At 56.6% G+C, this 21,929-nt stretch overlaps 3 protein-coding genes across 3 annotated transcripts; 1 reads left to right on the forward strand and 2 right to left on the reverse strand.

Annotated features, from left to right (window-relative positions):
- Positions 1 to 60: 60 nt before the first annotated feature.
- Positions 61 to 11,693, reverse strand: VOLCADRAFT_117862 (uncharacterized protein; the record flags this gene model as incomplete). The annotated part of the gene is made up of 16 exons (XM_002951590.1): positions 61 to 117; positions 587 to 706; positions 2,310 to 3,655; positions 4,432 to 4,667; positions 5,058 to 5,230; positions 5,738 to 5,871; positions 6,772 to 6,863; positions 7,161 to 7,333; positions 7,715 to 7,869; positions 8,220 to 8,817; positions 9,140 to 9,281; positions 9,501 to 9,596; positions 10,142 to 10,245; positions 10,774 to 10,934; positions 11,103 to 11,246; positions 11,363 to 11,693. 16 exons carry the CDS (start codon positions 11,691 to 11,693, stop codon positions 61 to 63), a joined length of 4,062 nt encoding a protein of 1,353 aa, XP_002951636.1.
- Positions 11,694 to 12,967: 1,274 nt separating this feature from the next.
- On the forward strand, positions 12,968 to 17,170 carry VOLCADRAFT_92170 (uncharacterized protein; the record flags this gene model as incomplete). Its single annotated transcript, XM_002951509.1, has 6 exons — positions 12,968 to 13,182; positions 13,848 to 14,002; positions 14,366 to 14,517; positions 15,042 to 15,146; positions 15,577 to 15,678; positions 16,973 to 17,170. Coding segments are annotated over 6 exons (927 nt in total), but the record flags the coding sequence as incomplete, so codon positions are not given.
- A 470-nt stretch (positions 17,171 to 17,640) lies between these two features.
- On the reverse strand, positions 17,641 to 19,474 carry VOLCADRAFT_109135 (uncharacterized protein). The gene is made up of 4 exons (XM_002951591.1): positions 19,358 to 19,474; positions 19,086 to 19,149; positions 18,601 to 18,923; positions 17,641 to 18,396 (listed from the first exon to the last, which is right to left on the reverse strand). Exons 1-4 carry the CDS (start codon positions 19,418 to 19,420, stop codon positions 18,091 to 18,093), a joined length of 756 nt encoding a protein of 251 aa, XP_002951637.1. The 5' UTR covers positions 19,421 to 19,474; the 3' UTR covers positions 17,641 to 18,090.
- Between the last annotated feature and the right edge of the window lie 2,455 nt (positions 19,475 to 21,929).

The following is a 21,929-nucleotide window of genomic DNA, read 5'->3' on the forward strand; positions in this document are numbered from 1 at the left end:
CCAGCGACTATCAAAAAGGAATTGTAACCGCAAGAAACACCAGTTTATTACTCTAGGGTATTAGGCCCCAAACGAAAAAAAAACACTGCTTATGGCCTTGGGCGAGAGTGTGCCAGTCTACGGAAAGAGGAAGCCCGGCGCACAAGTGGAGAACAGCGATTGTAGCCAGCCGACAGAAGGCAGGATCCGTGTGCATAAGTGGAGGAGAGTGCAGATTTCGCTAGCCTACAAAGAGGGGGTTGTTTCCACAACTCCCTCAATGACCCAGGCGCTTGCACACGCGCACACGGATGAATTCCACCCGGGACTTCCATCACGGGGGCCGCGGAACGTTCACGGCAATAACACTCGTCTCGACAGAGCACACAGGGCGGGCAGTGAAACCTAGGAGAGCTGCCCCGAGGTGAGCAGTTACATGTATGCCGCTGAGTGCCCCGCGGTACCCAGGGCTCAAACCCACCGGGGAATGGCCCCCCCAGGGGGAACAGATCAAAAACATAGATCACCCTATCCATATGCCCATCACTCATTCACCGCCGCCAGGTCCACGACCACCGCAGCCGCACTGGCTTCACCTCCACCTCACCCGCGCCTCTGTGTGGGGCCCATGCTGTGGCAACACCGCCGGGTCCTGGCGATCCGCACGTTCGCTCTTGAGATGTGCCTTAGCCACGTGCCAGTGATCGCAGCTATTGGAGGTGCTCACCTCCGGCAGGAGCAGCAGCAGTAGGACCACAGTGTCTCCGCATGCTGACTGCAGCCGCAGGTCCATGCGGACCGACAGTGAGGAACAAGCGGGGAGGGCGCGTGTGGAGGGGAATAAGTCAGCGTGCGATGTGTCTATTGCGGGGTCATAGGATATCACGCGCGCAATTACACCTCGACAGTACGACACAGTACCCAAAGTTAACAGGCTGACGTGTACAGTCAAACCCACGGAAGCCTAGGCTATCAAACTCCAAAAAAACAGATGAAACAAAATTGCACGTCTTCGGAATTTGATATTTTACATAATGATATGAAAATTGTTTTGGTCGTTTCAGTTCTGACCTGGTTACGCTTGGGTTTCAGGTGCATGGCTCCCACACTTCAGGCATCCAGTCAAATCCACGGAAGCCTAGGCTACCCAACTCCAAAACGGATGAAAGAAGACTGCACGAGTCCAAGAGAGACAGACAAGAACATCGGACCACGATAGGTAATTACAGCGGACGACGACAGGGCGAAATGTAAAAACGAATCAGCAATACGATGCTGCGATAAAAAAAATGTCCCCCAACGCACCGATACCAACGTTCGTTCGGAAAGCCCCCCAACGTCATGACCTTCACACATATTTCCCCTGTCACAGCCCGCCGGTAGTTTAGACAGTCCCACACAAGTTCCATTCCTTCCACCGACCGCACAATCCTTACTCCCCGACAAAGCCCACCATACAAGCCCGAGTCTCCGGGGGCCCCATGCCGCATCATGAGCCCAACATATTGCAGTTGGACCCGCCGTGCAGAAGGTATCAAGGGTTAGGTCTGGTCACAATCCCACTGCTGGTACATCTAGACAGCCAGTCGGCATATGTCAGCTCCCGAAGTCGACTTCCCTAACCCTCGCCTCAAACCCTCGTCCCAACCATTACACCAAGTGCCATTCCCAACACAGTCTACCTCCCCAGTCCGCCACGCCATCGGCAATCACACGTTTCCACTCGCTAGCATTTTGGCTTTGTTGGGAAGAGGTCCCATGTCCATGGGGGTCTCCCCCCCCCTTCACCATGACCATATAGCGGCAGACCAAATACATAGTGCATAGTGGCATGGAGCTCACTTGAAAAAAAAATAATCCATGAGCCCTAGATGAGAAGCAGCACCAGCAGGACCGGATTGGTGACGATGGAGGGGGTGGTGCTGCTGATGCAGCAGCAGCAGCAGCAGCAACAGCAAAAAGAAAAAACTAGAGAAAAACATTTTGAGTCCTCACCCCTGACACCAGTCCCCTTCTTCCCCCTTATCGTGCCTTGCCTCACCCTAGACCCCTCACACCTCTCAGGCCTCTACCGCAGCTGAAGCCCTGCACAGACCGACACTGTTCAACCTTACGACGCTTACCACCTTCCCCCTTTGGAAAGGATGAACCCCACATCCTAACCCGTCCTCGCCATCACTCAGTGCATGTCACAGTTCTGAACGGGGCCTCGGGCCCGTTGGGTCCTTTATGAGGGCCTGGATACGTTCACCCAACGCCACCACCACGGGATCATCTGGGTCATAGCCTCGCTGTAACAGCTCCACCGTACGACGGTTAAGCCGCCGTACCTCCTCCAAGTCGGCGTCGAGCCCGAGCCCGACGTCCGCGGTGAAGCTGATGCTCATGCCCCCAGGGTCCCCAGGCCCCCGGATGTCAACGCCGGCGTCTTCCCTAGGGCCGATGCCGTAGACGTCGTCGTGCTCGTCGTGTTGTGCCGCTTCTGCCCAAGCTTGGGCCGGGTGCTTGTGGTGCTCCTGTTGCTGAGAGTGCTGCTGAGGTAGCTGCCAGCCGGCACGGGCCCCGCCAGAATGAGGGTCCCCCCCGGCAGGCCGTGAAGGGCTGACACCGCGACTCCGCGTCCCACTGCTAATATTAACATCCTGCAGATTGCGTTGGAGCTGCAGCTGCCGCAGCCGAGTGGCAGCCGAGCTAGCGTTGGCGAGGTGGTCGGCCAAGCTCCTCCTGGCGTGCACGTCGCCATCATCGCCGGCAACTTCGCCGTCATCGTTGCCTCCGGCTAGGTTTGCAGCGGCAGTAGCGTCGCTGAGCTGCTCGGGCTGTTGGCGCCTATGTTGGCGTTGGTGTGGTTGGAGCTGCTGCTGCGGCTGCTGCTGTTGCTGCTGGTACGGCGGAGGGAGCGGTTCTCGGTCATCGTCACCCCAGCGGCTGTCAGAATCTTCGCCACCACCGCCAGCTTCGTCGCCGCCAGCACCATCCAGGTCACCCTCACGGCGTCCTTGCATGGCGGCGCCATCCTCCCATTGCGTTGGCGCCGACTGATGATACAGACGCGACCAGCCGCGGCGCTGCGGTGGTGGCTGCACAGCCACCACCGCTTCAACCGTTGCCGTCCTGGTCATGGAAGTAGCCGTGGACACAGCACGAAGGACAGGGGCTGGCGCAGAGGCAGCCTTCCCAGAGGATGCCTGATCGAGCCCTGGCGCCGAAACCAATGGCGATAGGTCGCCACTGCCATCTCCTGCCGCCGGCGGTGCGCTGGCGGCGGCGCGTGGCTCGGCCCAGCGCTGGCGCACGGGCCCACTGCCACCGCCCGAGCCGCCGGCGCGTGCGGCAGTGGCGCCGTCCAGATGAGTGTACGGCGCCGCGGCTTCGTCGCCGCCGTTGCCGCCCCGTGGCTGCTGCATATGCTTCACTGCCGTCGTGCTGTTAGATGATGAGGTGCTGTTGTTGGCCGGCGTGGTGGTGCCACTGCTACTGCTGGTCGGCAGTTGGGCTAGCGGGGGACGGGACAGGGGTGCATCGTTGCGATCTGTGGGCGGTGACGGCGGCGGCCCTGCAGAGCGCAGACCCCGCTGGTCTCCCCACTGGGCCGCATCTCTAGCGGCGGTGACGGATTGGAGGGCAGAGGCTTTCCTTCCGCCGCCGTACACAGCGGCGCGCCACTCGGTACGACCTGCATACACAAGAACCATACGCCAAAAGGTTTGTGGAGTCAAGTGCTCTGTGCCCACGCGGGGGTTGTGAAGGTTGCGACGCCATTTCGCATCCGTCGGCATGCATCAAGAGACTGGGATGGCTATTATCCTCTAAATGCAGACGACGCGAGGGATGGAAGGATTGCTGCTGGGGCAAGATAGCGCGATGATGGGAATAGCCACAGGCGGTGTGGATGGGACCATGTGGGAGGGAGCGGGCCAGAGAGCCGACGACGAGCGCACGTTGCATGCTATGCAACACAACGCGCACAGCAAGCCACTCAGCCAGCCACTCAGCCAGCCACTCAGCCAGCCAGCGACTTCACGCCTTCCAACCCGCCATTCTAAGCCCGGTTGCCCGACCACTCCAAGCCTTTCAGGCCAGGCATTAGGCGGTTCACGTTGGGGCTGGCATGTAAAGACTCGCCATCACCCTGATGCGCATGTATTGAGCCCCCCAAGGGTGATGCCATGCCGCACATGAAGGACACGGAAAAGGAACACAGGAATAGAGCGCAAAATGGCCTCGCCGCCCAGCTCATGTACACAAACCTGCGGAATATATACCGTAGGGGGAATATACCGTACGGTATGTCGGTGTGTATCAAGCCTCCCGTGCAGGCAAAACATAGGAAACACTTTCTTAGGCGATACACGCTAACTGCGCACAAATAAGGCTAGAAATGGCAGAGGTCCCCTTCCCACTAGCTGCTGCGCCGCGTGCCGTGTGCCGCCTCTTTCCTTCCCTCCCTACCCGTTCGCTGCTGGTCGCTGGAACGCAGATCAGGAGCAGCTTCATCGGCGGCGTCCATTGCCGCCCGCGCCGCCGCCGACGGGACAGCAGCGGCCCCGGCGGCCGCGGCAGCGGCCGCGTCTGTATGCCCCCCTCGTGGCGAGCTGGACGGGGACAGCTGCGCCAGTGCAGCCGTTTTGATGGCTTGTAGCTGGGCGCGCATGGCCGCCAACTCCTGCTGCTGTGATGCCGCGTACCTGCAAAATGGCAGCGGGGAAGGGCAGGGCAGGGTCAGGGAAATCTTGGCAGAAAACAAGGCTGGAAAGGGTAGGGCGAGGTGGGGGGTAGGGGACAACAACAAACGGAAAAGTGGGGCGAAAAATGTACGTTCACATCGTACCGTTGCTTGCATTCAAAACAGGAGCTACTTGCCCAACTAAACCCCCTTTCCAGCATGCAGCACGGCCATTCAATGCACGGACGTGAAGCTCCAAAGCGCATACACAGCCGTCGATGCACGAGCCCCAGACAAACGGGGCCTCGCGTACCTTGCGTGTGTGCATCTGTGTGTGTGTTACATCATCTTGGGGTTGCGTGACCCCATACCTGTAAAACTAACTACCCATACGAGTCGAAGGCCCGCGTACCTAGCGTGCTCCTCCGCTGCGGCTCGAATGGCGGACGTGTCAGGACCGACTGGCAGTGCAGCCCCGCTGACACTGCCCGGTACGGCAAGGGCCAGGGCCCCCTCGCCGGAGTCGCTGCCGCGGTGGTGCCGCCGCCGCTGCAGCGCCGCCACCTGCTCCGCTAGCTTTCGAACCTGGGAATCCAGATTGTGGCAGTTGGCAGTTAAGGAAAACCCTAAAAATGTCGACCTGGACATGGGATGTCCGGGCCGTCCTGGATTTCGGTGTTCTGGAGGGTTTTATGGACGAGACTTCAGCATTGGGTCTCGAAAAGCGCAGCCTCATAACCCAAATCTTCATTCATTGAGGAGGCTAAGGAAAATCAAAGGAAGGAAAAGTGCATGCGTGTGTATGCGTGTGGATGGAGAAGACGTGGTTGCGAACACGCGCACAAAAGCGCACAGTTTACCTCCTCCGGCCTATCCCATCAGGGCCCGTCGCCTCTTCGTTGATGTCTTGTTCATTTCCCTAAACTCTTTATCCTTTCCGCCTACCTATCTATCCTAGCTGCAAGGTGTGACCTAAACGTACATGTATCGGTGACCAATTCCCACTATTGCAGCTCCGTTCCTTTTGTTATACCTCTCCACAAGTGACACTGACTCCCAAATCCCCAGTCACCCACGCCTCTGCCCACCCACCTGCTCCTTGTAACCCTGCTTGGCTTTGGCCGCCTTGGCAGCACGTCCCTCCGCCGCCTTAACAGCCTCACGCGCCTCCGCCAGCTGCCTGGCCAGCTCCGCCTCCGGAGTGGACCTGGACGCGGCTCGGAAATCTAGAGCAAGCACGCACGCGGACGGGCGGGCGGGCGGATGGGCGGTGCACGGGGGTTGTCAATGCGTATGACACACCATGACACAGCCGGCGAGCAAACGGCCAGACCTCGCCATAAAGAGACAAGTCGGGCGCGGGACTTCGCACGCAGCTAGGTATCAGCGTGAAAGGTGCGGGAAGAATATCGAGCCAGTCAGTCTTAAGTGCGACCCGGCGCCGAACAGCCGTCATACAGGACAGAACCAGGAAAGGACATGAGGGCATGAGGACAGGTGAGCTCATAACACCCGGCCCCAGCCTCCAGCCTCTCGAAACGTTACACACGCACACACGCACACGCACACACACCTCGCGCGCCAGCGGGATGTGATGTTGAGATGGTGATCGTGGTGGTGGTGGTGGTGGTGCTAATGGTGGCGATGGATGGAAGAGTATTACAAGGTGCGGTGTGAACTGCGCGATGCAAGCTGCGTGGGGCACCTGGACCGCCATGCCTTCGGAGAGGTGGTAGTGGTGAGGTGGTGGTTGGGCGGCTCCGTCCCAGCCGTCTCCATCACTCCCTCAACCTTTCCCCCTCTTCCCGAGGAGGACTGCTTCTTCACAACCGCCGACTGGTCAGTTGTCTGCTTCCGTCCTGTACATCGGCCGCGAAGCACTCTTTCCCCCCGTGGCAGCAGCTTCACTCGCTCTCGTGGTTCGTCTTTCCCCCCTCTTCCCCCCGCATCCCTTGCTTTTTCACAAGCCCGCTCTCTTTGGTTTCGGAGTAACTCTCTTCCACAAGCTAGGACGTGGGTAATCAGTTGGCGTCGGCGGTTGCCCGCCGGGATTCCGTCTGTGTCCGTTCCTAAGGTATCATCCTCCATGCCCTCCCTCGCCTCCTTTTCCTCCTCCCTTTCCTCACCCGCAAACTCGTTTTCCACGGTGAGGCAGCGCATCTCACTGGCTGCCAGCCGCTCCTCCAGTGCGGCCACACGTCGTACCAGTTCCGTATTCCTGACTCGTCATGGTAGCGGACAAATGGGAAAGGAGGGAGTGAGGGAGGGAGGTACGAGTGAGGGAAGAAGGCAGACAGGGAAGCTCAGGTGGACCGTCTGGTCGTACAATACACACACACAGAGCGTGTGGGGTGCAGGTGTGGATGCAACAGGGCAGCTGCAGGAAGCTTACGCCACGACCCATAACATAATCAAACCCCACTAAATCAACCCACTAAATCAAGGCGTAGCTCGCACACCCACCCACGATCACCCCGTCATCCTTTCCCCTATCGCCGTGCCCCCTCAAGCCCACCTGTCCCGCTCTATGTCCAGTTGGTGCTCGCACTCCACTTGCAGCCTCCGTACCGCCGCCTCGGCCTCCACCATGCGTGCCGCGTGTTCACGTTCCAGCTCCTTCCGCCGCCTCAGCAGCGCCTCCTCCGCGGCCAGGATACGCCGCTCCCGGGCCTCAGCAGCAGCCAAAGCCTGCCGTACCGGTGATCGAAGAAGGGAAATCATATAAAGCGAATGCCAAAGAGACAAGTACCGATTACTGAAATACCAGCTGGAGAGGGGGAAGGGGGAAAGACGAACTACAAACGAGTGAAGCTGCTGCCAGGGGAAGGTGGAGGGGAGAGAAGAGGGAGAGAGAGCTCAAAAAGGGAAGATCCCCCCAACTCCAGGGGGGGATGTCCCCAGGACCTTGAGACCCAGACGCGAGATGGCCCAGACGACGAGCACACGCAGAAAACCTCACCGAAGGTCAAGTAAATAAACTACTGCTGGTGGCGGTAGTCCCACCACATTACAGAGAAGCGTGCGTGGAACGCGTGCGTGACAAACAGACAGACGGACAGACGGACAGACCTGCTGCGCCTTGTCCTCCATGGCCAGGTACTCCGCCTTCAGGCTGGCCAGCTCCGCCTCCCTGGCCCTCTCCCGCCGCCGCCACTCGCTTTCGAGGACCAGCATGCGCTGGCTCTCGCGTTCGCGTAGCTCAGCACGCCAACGGGCCTCCTCAGCTGTTGGGGAAACACCGGGGGAAGGCGGAGTGAGGGGAAATGAGGCAGGAGCGAGTACACGGCCGGAGGTACATGGGGAGGGGGGGGAAGACGAACCACGAACGAGTGAAGCTGCTGCCAAAGGGGGGGGGAAGATGCTAGGGTTGTCGGCGTGGGGCTCGACGCTAATGAAAGGACCAACAAATCAAGAGACGGAGTGAGGGGGCGCCGTAGGTGGGGTGGCTGATAGGCCCAAAGCTCTCTCGTGCACCCGACGCTGCACCACACTACTGCGCTCTACTGCAGTCCAAGCCTAGCACGGCCCAGCCTGGCGCGAGCACCAAGACAACCCTAACGAACCTCACCCTCACCTTTCTTCCACACCTCCAGCTCCCAAGCCGCTTCAAACTCCGGTACAGCGCCGTGCAGCGGCCTGGACTCAGGACCGCCCGCTACATCCGCCCGCGCACCGCCAGCTGCTGCCCCTGCACGTGTCAGCGCCTGCGGAGAGCCTAACGACACTGCCGGCGGCGGCGCCCTGCTGTACTGCTGCTGCGGCAGCAGCCCTGCAGGCGGCTGTCTCTGCTGCTGCTGCTGCTGCGGTCCAACAGCGTCAGCCTGGGACGCGCTGCCCTTTTCCGCAGCGGTGGGCGCGGGATGCATTTCCCGGATATTCAGTTCGTTGCCGCCTTCTAACAGCCCGCCCGGAAGCGCCGTGGTGGCGGTGGCGGTGGCTCCGCTATTGCTGGGAAAGGCTGCAATCTCGCCTGGGTCGTAAGGATTGGGCCGCGGCCGAAGCACCTCCACCGCCGCTGCCGCCAGCGGCGGCGGCGGCACATCGGCAGCGGTGGCGTCCATGATGGCTTGCGCCGGCGGGATCAACTGGGCTTGCGGCCCCGGGGCGAGACGGGGCCCCGGTACCGCAGCTCCTTTGTCCTCTAGGGACAGCACCACTCGCATCAGACCCATCTAGTGCGGGGAGAAGAAAGAAGGGGAAGGGGCAGGAAGAGGAGGTGGAAGAGGCCCAGGGGCCGGCACGCGTTGGATCGAGTGCAAGGGTGGGCATGCGAGGGTTACACGGCCAGCGTGGGGTGAAGGGGTTGAGGGCTCGGGGGCCCAGTGAGCCAGCAGCCACCCCGTGCTGCACAACCCAACGTAGGTAGGCGGCCGAGTAGCGGGTTGGTAGGACGGGTTTCTACCGCCTTGGCACGGTACTGCCCTGGCGAGATTTCCTGTCCTTCCACCCACCGCCCTCCGCTGCCACCCTCACTCCTGTCCTGTCCTCTCCCACCTGCACTCTCTCCTCCCGCACCTCCCCCCCAACTGAGCTCGCCACCAGGGCAAACAGAGGCGCATAGCCGTCCACCCAGGCGCCTTGAAGTAAAGGGGATAAAGGGACGGACCCTGCGCCCAGCAACATGTCCGTGCGAAACCTACGGGAAGTGGGTAGGAGCGGGGTGGGGGGTTGCGGAGAGATGATACGATTTATTGGCTGCTGCGCAGGTACGAGGATATGCACACACAGTACACCGTGTTTCGTGTGTGGTGCCTGCTCTGCAGCTGTCGCTGCCGCTAATGCTTTCGGGTGCTTTCATTCCTCCTCCTCCTCCTCCTCCGCCTCCTCCTCCTTCCCCCCCCAACATTCCACGCACCTCTCCTTGTGCCAGGCCTCCACGCTGATCCGCGGCTCACTCGCCAACACCCGGGCCAGCTGAACCACGCCGGCGGAAAACTCCAGTGTGCCATACCTGCGAGCACGGGGAAAGAGAAATAGGCATCATCCTGCTTGTTTGTACGAATGATGAGCTGGGTCCACAATGTACATCTGAGCAGCAGTAAGGGGAAGGGGCAACGGCCAGGTGATCTCCTTACTGGGTTGCGAAGGACAGCAATACCAGTGCAATGGGGGATGAGGCGACGCATGAGGTTCGTGGCGCGACATGCACATGCTGCTGCAGCTTCTGCTGCTGTGGTTCCATCTGCAGGAGAGATTCCCCCCATAAGAAACGCTGCTACTGCTGTGCTTTGACGTGTGGAAGGTCACTCACTGCGGGGTTTTCCTTCACTCCGAACATTTCAGTGGCCACCACAGGAAACCCCCCCGCGCCTGCATGCACTAGCAGGATAATCGCTTCCGCATCCGGCATCAAGCAACAGCCACAGCAGCAGCAACGTGCGTGAGCCGCAACCCATCCGACTCCGTGGAAAGACAGCTCGAATCACCAGCTGCGAGCTTCTGAGTCCACCACCCCTAGAGACGCCAAGATTCATATTCAAGAGGGCCAGGACTCACCCGTTGGGGATCGATCCCTCCGCGCCACGCGGGATGTCAACAGCGGGGTGACTGCACAGCGGTGCCAGCCGAGACGGCAGCCGATAGCCACTGCTAACCACCAGCTCTAATCCCCAGTGCAGCGTCCGCGCCCACGAGCCCATGTTAGCACCGACGCGCACCACAGCAGCGAGCAGCAGCAGGCAGCGAAAGGGCCCGAGGCCATTCATGGAAAAAACCCACATCAGGGTCAAGGTCCATGCGCCCAGGGCAGCGACGGAGATGGCGGTAGTGGAAAATCGGATGTGATTGGGTGGATGGATGGGAGGGTCGGGTACAACGCCCTAGACACATCTCCCCCAGAGCCCATTCTTAGGAATAATGGACCCATTCTTCCTAGGAACCCATTTCCCTGTAGGCAGTCCCCTGGAACTCACTTCGTTCAGACCCATTTCCCCGTTGGGCCCAACCGCCTACTTTGGGCATAATTTGCCCAGACCGATTTGTCCTGTCCCAGCCAGGCATTGCATTTGTTGCTTACTGGAGAGCTTTGGACAGCTTAACTTGGCGCTATAACCCAGTGAAACTCGTACGGAGGTTACGAGGCAGAGAAGTCGCGTACCTATGAGCTCCGCTGGCAATACAGCCTGCACGTAGACGTTGGCGCTGCTCAGCGGCAGACGCTTGCTGCTCTGAAAGCTGCGGACGTCCACCGTCAGGGCAAATTTCCGGAACGGGCCATCGTTTTCGGGGTTTGGCCCTGGGCTGCCGAAGTTCGGCAGGCCCGCAGTGGGGTTACGCGCCGGTGGGGACCCTGTGGCTGCAGACGTGGCCGCGGCAGCCGTCGCAGACCCGATGGTGGCTGATTTGGCGACAGCGCCGTCAGCTCCAGGGGGATTGTCTTGGGGCCCGTCTGGATTTGGGTCAGGTGAACCGCCAGCGACAGATCGGCTGACGGCCTGCTGCCGACGTGCAGCTGCACCAGCAGCGCCCGCGCGTGACTTGCTGGGAGATGGTTTTGGCTCAAGCGAGAAGGATACGTCCGGCCTGTCCTCGTAAAAGAGCGCCACCATGCAGACTTGAGGTATTTCCCCTTTCTTGGCGCCTGTGAGGCTTACCCACGTGCCTGCATGTCGGATAGGGACGAGCGTGGCGTGGAAGGAGATGGTATCGGGAAGGGAACTCCGGTGACTGCAGCAAATTCAAACATGCGCGGGATACGAAGCCAGTTGGAGTGCACACCTTCGGTCTTCTTGTATTGAGCCTGCAACTTGGCCGCGCGTATGTCCACCAGGAACCATCCCAGCTTTGTGCCATCCTTGTTTGATAAAACAACTTTACAGTCCTTCTGGCCGAGGGCTGTAAACCGCCGGAATTGATCCATCGTGACACGCCATTGCAGTGTTGTGTTCCATATGTGCGTGTCGCGGCCCACGCTATAAGGTGTTAACTTGGTCTCGCCAGCGAAGGTAGCAGCACAGGCAACCGCTTGCAAATCCGGTCCAAAAGCTTTGCCATCTTGAATATTTATACTTAGGATATAAGTCCGGTCCTCAGGTCCGGGGCTGCCCATGATGCGTCCCAGTCAACTGAAGGATGGCCCCTTTCCAGGATTGAAAATTCCTGTATTTTTTGTCAAGTATACATCCTGTAGAAAATGGAGCTAGTAAGATAAACGCATCGTTTCCTGTTCTCCATTAACTGAAGACACCGACAGCTTGTGCATGCAAAGTATAGCCCAATCCAAAGCCCAGTACAAAGGCGCAGTGACCGCTGTTTACAGTACAGGCTTCTTCTCCTCTCGCAACATGGCGGGTCCGCGGGTTTCATCATAACTGGATCCAAGTTATCCGTACTGGCAGGGTCTTAGCGTATGGATAGATCTTTTTGAATTCAGGCAGGATGTGTTTGCGAGGGAGCCTCATGCCAGCCAATCGGCACTCCCTTTCACCCTGTGCGCTCCTTCGCAAGTCCATAACCCTGGGCTGGACCTGGCACGAGACATAAGGCAAACCATGCCAATTGAGTAGCTTCTTCGGTATTTGTAACTAATTTATGGCTACAGGACGTGAAGGCCTCTAAATCCAAGCGCCAAAAATCGATCAGGCCGCGGTTCCGGGACAAACGGCGACCTGTCAATATTCTGTTGCCCGCCGGGCGACGGGGTTCGCGATTTTTTGCTGCGTCAGAATCAAAACCCAGATGCCAAGGATGCAAGCGTGGTCTTCAAGTTCCATGTTGTGACTCTAGCTTCCGTTAACGGCAGCTCTGTAGACAGACGGCGTTGTTAATGCACAGGTCAGCTGCCGCACGTAAGACGTCCCGCAGAGTCCCGCTCCGCACGCTGGTGGTGGCCGATAAATGGGCCTGTAAAATTGCATAAGCTACTCCCCTGCTGCTCTTCCCTCGCTAGGGTAGCACGCCGTGCGCAAAATGAGTGCTGTAGTGATCGGCCGTGTGGTGCCAATCAATTGCGTTACAACATTGCAAGCGCATGAGGGCGCATACTGGCGGGTGCCTCATCAGCCGTCCGCCTGCTGGTGTCCGCTCTAGCGAGTCGGTTTCGGAGCTGCTGTCGGATAATCCAATAGCGGATTAGCTGATGGCCGATGGCCGACACGATGCGCATAGCTGTACAAATCACGTTTCTCACACCGCGAACCACAATACGCGCGGCACTCCCACAAGTTTCCTCCTCGACCCATTTCCATTCTATCATTGTCGCATTCCAAATCCAAAAAAAGGCATCCCCCATCTTTCTCACGACACCGGGCTACGTAACGAGGAGAATCAGCTTTCTTCCTCCATCAAACCGCCCGCCCTAAAGCTCCCCACCAAATCGTAGATATGTCCGGAACCGATGCAGTTCATGCATCTGCGCAGCTGCACGACTACACGCACCTAAAGCAGCTCTCCGACGAACAAAAGGCCGAGCTTGCCAAGTTGGAGCAGGCAGAGCCCTGCGCGGGCAACTTCGCTGAAGGTTATCGCGTCCTGGAGAATCAGCCGAGCGCAAAGCTGCTAAGTGGTTATACCATTCCGCTGGTGGGCCTCGGAACCTGGTGCGACCCGGGTGAACCTCAGGACACGAAATCGGGGCGCGCGCAAAGTTTCGACTAGGAGCTGCCAAGTTTCCAGGCTGGGTTGTAGTCAAGCGCTTTGGTATGATGTCGGTGGTGCTGCTGCTAACGTTGGTCCGCGCGCTCGGAGTGGTCAACGACCGCTGGAATTCGTTTCCTCGGAAGGCATGTCATGCACCTTGCCCGTTTTTTAGGGCGGCTAAATCTCTCTCCTGTTCGCCGTCGCCTCTATCTTAGTCTTCGGATTCCGCTATCTGCACATGCATTCTTTGCCCCACCACCTGGGCCAATCGGCACCGTGCGAGGAAATGCCCGCTACCACGGCCCAACAGTCCAGAACAGTCCAACACCGATCTCGAAGCAAAGCAACGCAGAAAATGTGCTAAGGAGGCTGGAAGCACAGCGCACATGTCGTTTTGTTCATTTTTCTCAAATGGATATGAACGACGTCATAGTGGCTAGAGACAGGATGACCGGTTTCTCTTTATATATATTCCTAGCACCGCAGCAAGTCCTTCAGGCCCGCAATGCCTGCTGCTGCTGCTGCTATTGCTGAATTAGTACTGTAGCGTTGTGGCTGCTGCTACTGCGTCTCGACATTTTCATATAAGAGCGAGGTTTGTTCACTTAAGATCTGACATCCGCAGGAAGAGCGCCAAGGGGGAGGTGGGGGCGGCGGTTGCTACAGCTCTACGTCTAGGCTACCGGCACATTGACTGTGCCAAGGTCTACGAGAACGAGCACGAGGCAAGGAAAAAAGGGGAGGGAAGGGAAGGTAGCGGCTGGAGTGCTGCTGAGGGAGGTGGGAAGGTGTCGAGCTCGGGGGTCGGGGTTTAGGGGTTTTGCACAGGCGGCAGGGTCTGACGGTGCTGACTGAAAAGCGAACTGCCCCATTCTTGTCGCCGTCGGGGTGTGTGAGATCACAAGGCAAGGATGCCCAAAGGACCCACCATCGCCCCTCTTCCCCCCAAACCCCACAAAAACCGCCGTAACGACCTAACAGCATCAGCATCAGCATCAGCATCAGCATCAGCACACGCACAAGCTGCACGCCCTTATCAATCACCTCAATTATTTCATTCAGATAAGCCGTATCACATCGCACGAGGTAACGTAGGGAAAAACTCCTCTTCGCCGTGTGTGCGTATTCCTCTCACATTACGAGGTGCGCCGCAGGTGGGGGAGGCGCTTGCGGCGGTGCTGTCGGAGGGTGTTGTACGGCGCGACGAGGTGTTCATCACGTCCAAGCTGTGGAATTCAGATCACTACCCTAGCCGGGTGGAGGCGGCGTGCAGGAAGTCCATGGAGGATCTCCGGGTGGGGTGGACGAGGGCCGACGGGTGGAGAGGGTTGGGGTGGGGGGAAGGGGGGAGGCCGGCATGCAAATGGTTTTTTTCGAAAGGTGTATAAAGCTAACAGAATCTTGAGATGCGATGGTGATTAGGTATCCTTCAAGTATATTACATCATGTGTGACGAGAGCACGACCGTTTCTGATGACGGTAATCGTGGCGATGATCATTTTTTTAATGATGTGGGTGTGGAGACGCCGACGCCGAAGCATATGACGACATGAGCACATGACACAGCATATGAGGAGACAAGTGGTAATGGGATGGGTGGGTGGGTGTATTGGGCAGGGAGACAAAAAGAACGCGTCTGATGTAAAACCCACACACCCCCACCCCCGAACCCCACAGAAACACACATGTGGCCATACCATATCATACCATTCCATCCAGCGCTGCGATAAACTATCACTCAGAGCCTCAACGCCAACGGCACCCCACCTCAAACCCCCCTTCCGAATGTCTCCCTACATGTGACTTCCTCCCTTGCCAGGTCAGCTATCTGGACCTGTACTTGATGCACTGGCCGGTCACGGGCAACACGGGGCCGCGGGTGGTGCCCCCCCTGGAGGATACCTGGGCAGCCATGGAGCAACTGGTGGGATGGGGGCGGACTGAGGGTGGGTATGTATGTATGTGATATGTATGTGGTATGTATTGAGCTTGTGTATGTTAGCGGGAAGGAGGAAAGGGAGGAGTACGGCCTTCAAAACGGGGTTCTCGGGTACGGCAAAGGGACCTAGGTGAAAGGGTTCGAGTGGGGGTTTGAAGGGGGATCGGGAAAGAGCGGGGGCCGGGAGGAGGGGGGAGGGAGGGGGGGAAGCTGGAATATGGTCATCCTCCATTACCTGACCGCTGCTGCTGCTGCTACTGCTGCTGCTACTGCTGCTATAGTTGAACCTGCCATTTGGTTGTAGCGTCAGATGACTGTAGCTTCGACAAAGTACGTGCGTGCATACAGGAGACTTTAATAGTTCGTACGTGAAAAAACCCGATTCCGAAACTTCACTTCGCCCCCATCTTCTCAGGTCGACAAAGGCCTGGTTCGGACCATCGGAGTGTCCAACTTTTCCGTCAAGAAGCTCGAGGGAATAATGGCCATCGCGCGGATTAAACCCGCCGTCGTACAGGTATGACGCGCGCTCTACACACTGCGCCGTACTTAAACCTTGTGATTTGGAGGCGTGCTTTGGTTGTGTATGCGTCAAGTTGCACGGTTGTGATATGGCTACCCAATTCCTGCCATGCTCTGCTATAAAAATCCAAAGCCTTAAAACCTTCTCACGACGGAAATAAACCACGTAACGCATGCATGCACAGCTGAAAGCACACATATACACATACATACACACGCACACTTACACAAATGACTAGCTTCGCCAATGCACCTTCTCCTGGCCATCGAGACTCATTTCTCATATACACATATACACATACACACATACATACATACATACATACATACTAGGGTTTGGCATTTCTCATATACACATATACACATACACACATACATACATACATACATACATACTAGGGTTTGGCACCACTGGTAAGGCGCGACCATTGCCCCCGGGAGATCCCGGGATCGATACCCCTTAGGGTCAAAAGTCCTTCCGATGGTGGAAGGCATTGCGCCCCTAGTTGATGGACGGTGGTGACCTGGGATAAAGTTAACCTGCGAGCCGACCAGGAATGGAGTTGCGCCGCTGTCGACCCGGCAGATTCCGTTGGATGCTGCTGGTGGGTGCGGAACCTGAGCGATCCACTGAGAAGTTGACTAGGGTGACTGGATGAGGGTGCCCCGAAATACCGGGGAAGGCAGGGTTTCGCAGGGTAGCTGCCACGGGCGAAGATACACCCCCCTGTTTCACACATCATACATACATACATACATACATACATACATACATTTTAGTTTTAGTTGTTTGTTTGTTTTCCCTTCGAATCCCGTTTTCGTTGGTGGTGTTTTGGGGGGTTGTTTCAGAGAGCCTTTGACATTGCCCTAGCTGAGACTTGTGTACTCGCCCTAGCGGGACCTGAGAACCCTTCGTGGTGTATTCAATGCAGCGCCATCCCCGGATGGAGTGGCTGCGGAGTGGCTGCGTAGAGTGTTGGCAGTCTGAGTCGGGGTCGGGAGCACACAAGACTAACTGACTTGTGCTGCGTGCTCCCGACCCTTGCGCTGTGTTTCGGCTTCGGCCCCCGGCTCTCGCGGCCCACAGTGTAATCTAAGTCATACATACATACATACATACATACATACATACATACATACATACATACATACATACATACATACATACATACATACATACATACATACATACATACATACATACATACATACATACATACATACATACATACATACATACATACATACATACATACATACACATATCCTGATTCCGCCTTCTTTCCCAGGTCGAGGCTCACCCCTACTGGCGCAATGAGGCCCTCCTGTCCTGGTGCCGGCAGCGGGGTATCCACCTCACCGCCTACTCGCCGCTGGGCTCCCCCGACAGTGCGGCCATCACCAAGAGGGGGGAGGGCGTGGCGTCGCCCCTGAAAGACGCCGTGGTCGGGGAGGTGGCAGACAAACTGGCCAAGAACGCGGGACAGGTGGGTGGTTTGGGTTGGATAGTAGGGGGATGGTTGGGGTGGGTGGCAGGGCGGGTGAACCGGGGCGAAATAGTTTGAACGGGTCAAGGACTCTGATATGGCGCGGACTGTGCTATGATGCAGTGATTGAGGCGCAGTACTACGAGTTGATTTGCGATAGTTGTTTTATTTGCGGGCACAGCCGCTGTTGTAGCACTGCTATCTATTTACTCTCTGTCAAATATTATTCGAATTCTACTAGACTAGGGAATAGTTTGCACTACTGTATGAGCATCAGCCAGCAGGTTGGTTTGTCCGCCGTAGCCAACGGAATATCTTGTCCTGGCTTACGTGCGACTGCTGGTTTACACGAGTTTTCAATTAGCGCGAATAAAATGAGATCGGTAAACTCCCGCCTTCGCGGTTTGGGACGTAGTCGGCTGCCTTGTTCGCTCGATTGATACTATCATTGTCAACCATGTAGTGTGAATAAGATTGCAAAGTGTTACATGTTCTGCGAGTCACTGGATAATACAAGGTGACGCTGAAGCAGATTTGAAATTTCCACGGTTCACGGCGTACAAGCAGATGATCAACCAACAAATGAAATACTTCGATAATTGTCTTCGATAATTTGAAGACAATGGATATAATGATCCGTCAAAACTCTTCAAATGGTTCAAATGTCAGGTAAGGTTAACCCGAAATATGTCCCACACAAATATCCTAATTCTAACAAGAAAATAGAAAACAAAATCTGATAGCAGCTCGGTAGAACGGCTGGTAGCCGCGAGCGAGATACCCGGGACGTCGGCGGAAAATCTTCCAGATAAAAACCTGCCTTAAAACCGCCCTTCCAGCTAAGCACCTATTAGTAGGAAAGCAACTATTCATCCACCAGGCCTACTACAGAGAATCTACACAATACTGTGATGCCACATTTAGGCCGAAGGGGTGAACTTGGTGGCGTAGGCGAAGGCGTTGACAGCGCTGGGGTTGGCGAGGTGGTCAGACAGGTTCTCGATGGGGCCCTTGCCGGTCACAATGGCCTGCACGAAGAAGCCGAACATGGAGAACATGGCCAGGCGGCCGTTCTTGATCTCCTTGACCTTGAGCTCGGCGAAGGTATCCGGGTCGTCAGCCAGGCCCAGCGGGTCGAAGGCGCCACCGGGGTGAAGCGGGTCCAGGCCCTCACCCAGCGGGCCGCCGTTGGCGCGGTAAGCCTCAGCCAGGCCCATCACGACCACCTGGATGGGCAAGAGGGAGAGGGAAAGGTGTGTGGCAGGGTCGAATGCAATTGTCGGGAGCGGATAAAAACCCATTAGAGTTTGCCCTGAACCGATATGCTGATGAGACCTACACGTCATGTCTCAATAGCTTTGGGGTATTAACCCCCGGGACCAAGATCCCATATGCGCTTAAAGGGTCACTTCTCAGTATCCTCCGGTTACCTGGAAGGCCAGGGTGGCAATAATAGACTGGGCGTGGACCAGGTTCTCATTGCCCAGGTAGTTCAGGCCGCCCTCAGCGAAGATCTGGGCGCCGGCCTTGAACCAGACAGCCTCGCCGAACGAGACACCCGCGTACTTGGACAGCAGCTCGGGGGTCACGCAGCCCAGAGCGCCCAACATGGCCCAGCGCGCGTGGATGAGCTCCAGCTCGCGGTAGCGCTTGAAGGTCTCCGGGTCAGCGGACAGGCCGGCAGTGTCCCAGCCGTAGTCGCCGGGAAACTCGCCGGTGAGGTAGGCAGGGGTATCGCCCTCAGAGAAGGGGCCTGAGGGGGCGCAGCAAGCAGAGAAAACCAAATGAGCGTTGTCCGAATGACATCTTCCTATCGGAGGACGGAGGAAAGCAACAGGGGAGAAGAGGCAATCATGTGCTGTGAGGTTCAGCACCGTTGGAGTACTTGTCCAAGCCCAACCCCTTCCCATCTCACCCAGGAACTTGGGCCGGTCAGGACCATACCACTCAATAGCCGCGCGCGGCACGACACGAGCAGCCTGCGTGCATCAAGGGGGAGTGGAGGCAGGCCACTGTGATTAGATGCTGGGGATGTATGAAGGCCCAGAGCTTCATACAGCTTCATATGCGGAAAGTGGCCACCAAGTAGGACGTAACCCTCCAAAAAGTTATGTGAACGCTGTCGGAAGACATGTGCTTACATCCTGTATGATTACCGCCTTCTGGGATTTGGAGGAAAAAACTTACCCGGCTGGATGCCGTAGCAGGGCGCACCGAGCTGCGAACAGCGGACTTCGGAATAGCAGCCATCTTTGCAATAGTATATTAAGTGACACAACTAATGCAGCTGATTAGACTACAGTTATTGTGTGCAGTCTCATTGTCGCGGAAGGCCTTTTAAAGTGCTTGATGGCCTGACGCAAGGCCCATAATTGTACGGAACCTTGATCACAACTGCTCTGATTTGCTTCCGAGAGATGCTTGCGTTACTCTTAATGTGTGTTCTGAGATTACCAACAACGTTGGATAATATTTGACTGCAATAAGATTTGATGGTTTATCTAGCGCGAATTACGCATGCCTTTAGGCGGACAGCTAGATTTAATGTATCAGTGTTTGAATCGCAATGCTGATAGGTTGCCTTCAGTTGTAAAGGATAGATACTTTCTGCCAGCCGATCAGCGTATGTAAATTTTTAGCTCCCGCCCCTCGGGCATGCAGTTTTTGTTGCATGGCCATATGCCGATACAAAGGCGTGTACATGCGTTCGCAAAGAAATGATGACGGTATTGCCTTGATTAGTCTTCGAGGTGTCAATAATCATATCCTAAACCGATATTAGTAACATGTTGATATAGATACCGTCGCGGCAGGAGTATGTGTATACTTACTCTCCTTAAGTTGTCATTTGGTGCTTCTCCGCAGGCAAGGTCTCGAAGGGTACGTGCCCATCTTCCTGTCTACCTGCTTGCCTGCCGACATCTCTCCGTTGGTCTATTTGTCTACTGCAAAGAGTCCGCAAGTTGCTATGGAAACCCTTTTCTAACTTCTTCTGGTTAATGAATGATGCTAAGGCTTGGTTTGCAGTAAAGGCACCCATTTCCGTTAAGGCACGCATATTATCCATGCTAAGGTTTGGTCCATGGGTTGGGATGCCTACGGCTTGGACTCTGTACCCTTGAGGTGCAATGTAATGTATTAGTAGTTGGCGATAACGCGCGCGGCGCAGCCAAAATGTTAGGCCTCGCCCTGGTGTCGAATATTCGGGATGGTTCTGATATTAATGAGACACACACGGGTTGGGCACTAAATGTTCGTGTAATCGTGCGTTCAGGTGAAGTCGACCGGGGCTCCAATGGCTCGAGGCCACCTACGCACTCACCATCTAACGCGGCAAACTTAACACGGCACATCGCTCATGCAGCATATCGTATCAAGCGGGTAGCTCGCGCCACGATTGCGCGTTTGCATTTCCGGGTTGGCATGCTGGTCCGCACTCATGCCTTCGCCCCGAGCAACGAAAACCCACACCGTATACACACACGGGATGCAAACTGATGCCCAAGATGAGCAAAATGTCCGCCACACACACACGCGCGAGGGCATCGACGAAAGCGCATATCAATCACTGTTTCCCAGTTTGGGAAAACTGAACAAGACAGGATCAAGCAGTCCACCAGGATTACGCTGTCTGGCGAAGGGTCCTGGATCCATACTGGGGAAGGGTCCTGGATCCATGTGTACGACAGCCGCCACGCAGTGACGTTGTTCCTTAGCTGTCCGTCCATGTAGCGACTGCAGTATGGCTGCACCCTTCTTTCCAGCTTCGAAAAAGCCTGACAATTCCTCGCAACACTCCGACGGCTTCGTGCTTCCCGAACTGCTAAACACATGAACATATAAACGGACAAACCCATGTGTTGTTGTTAAATTACATCACATGCATGTCTTTGCAGATCCTAATTCGCTGGGCTCTCCAAAGGGGAACGAGCTGCCTGCCCAAGTCCGTCAACCCACAGCGAATCAAGTCAAACCTCGAGGTGCTGGACTGGGAAATACCAGCCGACCTGTACGACAAGTTGTCCAGTCTACCGTACCAGCACCGCATGGTGGACGGCAATTTCTGGATCAACCCTGCGGGGCCTTACCGTACCTTGCAGGACCTGTGGGACGAGTGAGATTATGCGATTGGTAATTTTCGGTATTGGGTCGGTATTTTACCGCCTAAAGGTGTTTTGTTTGGTGAGGGTCGGCTAATCGGTGAGAAGTAAGAGGAGGTAATGGAAGGCGTCAGTGAGGAAGAGACAGACAGAGAGAGAGAGAGACAGAGAGCGAGCTCCCTTTCATAACGACCTACACCGACAGGACTTGCACTAAGCGAAATTTTGATGGAATGAGGAATTAAACAGAGGATCGCTGCTACGCGACAGGGGGAAGATCGGGATCACAGTCATGCTGAAGGTTACTTACGGGAGGTGCGGAGCCGGAGCATGATGAGGTTACGGGCAGGAGGGGGAACAGTTGGTAGTTGGCGGTTGTGTTGCTGTGTCGCTGGCGTTGTCTGGACCTGCTCACGGTGCAGAAGGCGGAGGATGGCCGGTGAGAAGGGGACGTGGGCTGAGTCACAGTTGTCAAGAGGCGCCGACTGTAGCCGCAACGAACGCCACTGCCTAGAGCTTATGGTCTTATGGTCATGTGGCTACGATGCTATGTTGATTCTCATCTTTATTTTACCTTGACATCGATGTAGCGCCTGCCCGTTGCTTTAATCACGTCGTCACATCTTGGCTAACCAAGTCTTAGCGGATGGGTGGTGTAG

Source organism: Volvox carteri (genome assembly GCF_000143455.1).
Source record: "Volvox carteri f. nagariensis unplaced genomic scaffold VOLCAscaffold_24, whole genome shotgun sequence".
NCBI classification, from domain to species: domain Eukaryota; kingdom Viridiplantae; phylum Chlorophyta; class Chlorophyceae; order Chlamydomonadales; family Volvocaceae; genus Volvox; species Volvox carteri.

What these genes read in the sequence shown, in the direction of transcription:
- VOLCADRAFT_109135 (XM_002951591.1), bottom strand. Translation starts at nt 19,420, where the DNA reads ATGGCTGCTATTCCGAAGTCCGCTGTTCGCAGCTCGGTGCGCCCTGCT. An exon ending in CTGCTACGGCATCCAGCCGG is followed by an intron (nt 19,150 to 19,357) that starts GTAAGTTTTTTC and finishes TGATGCACGCAG; the next exon opens with GCTGCTCGTGTCGTGCCGCG. An exon ending in TGACCGGCCCAAGTTCCTGG is followed by an intron (nt 18,924 to 19,085) that starts GTGAGATGGGAA and finishes GCGCCCCCTCAG; the next exon opens with GCCCCTTCTCTGAGGGCGAT.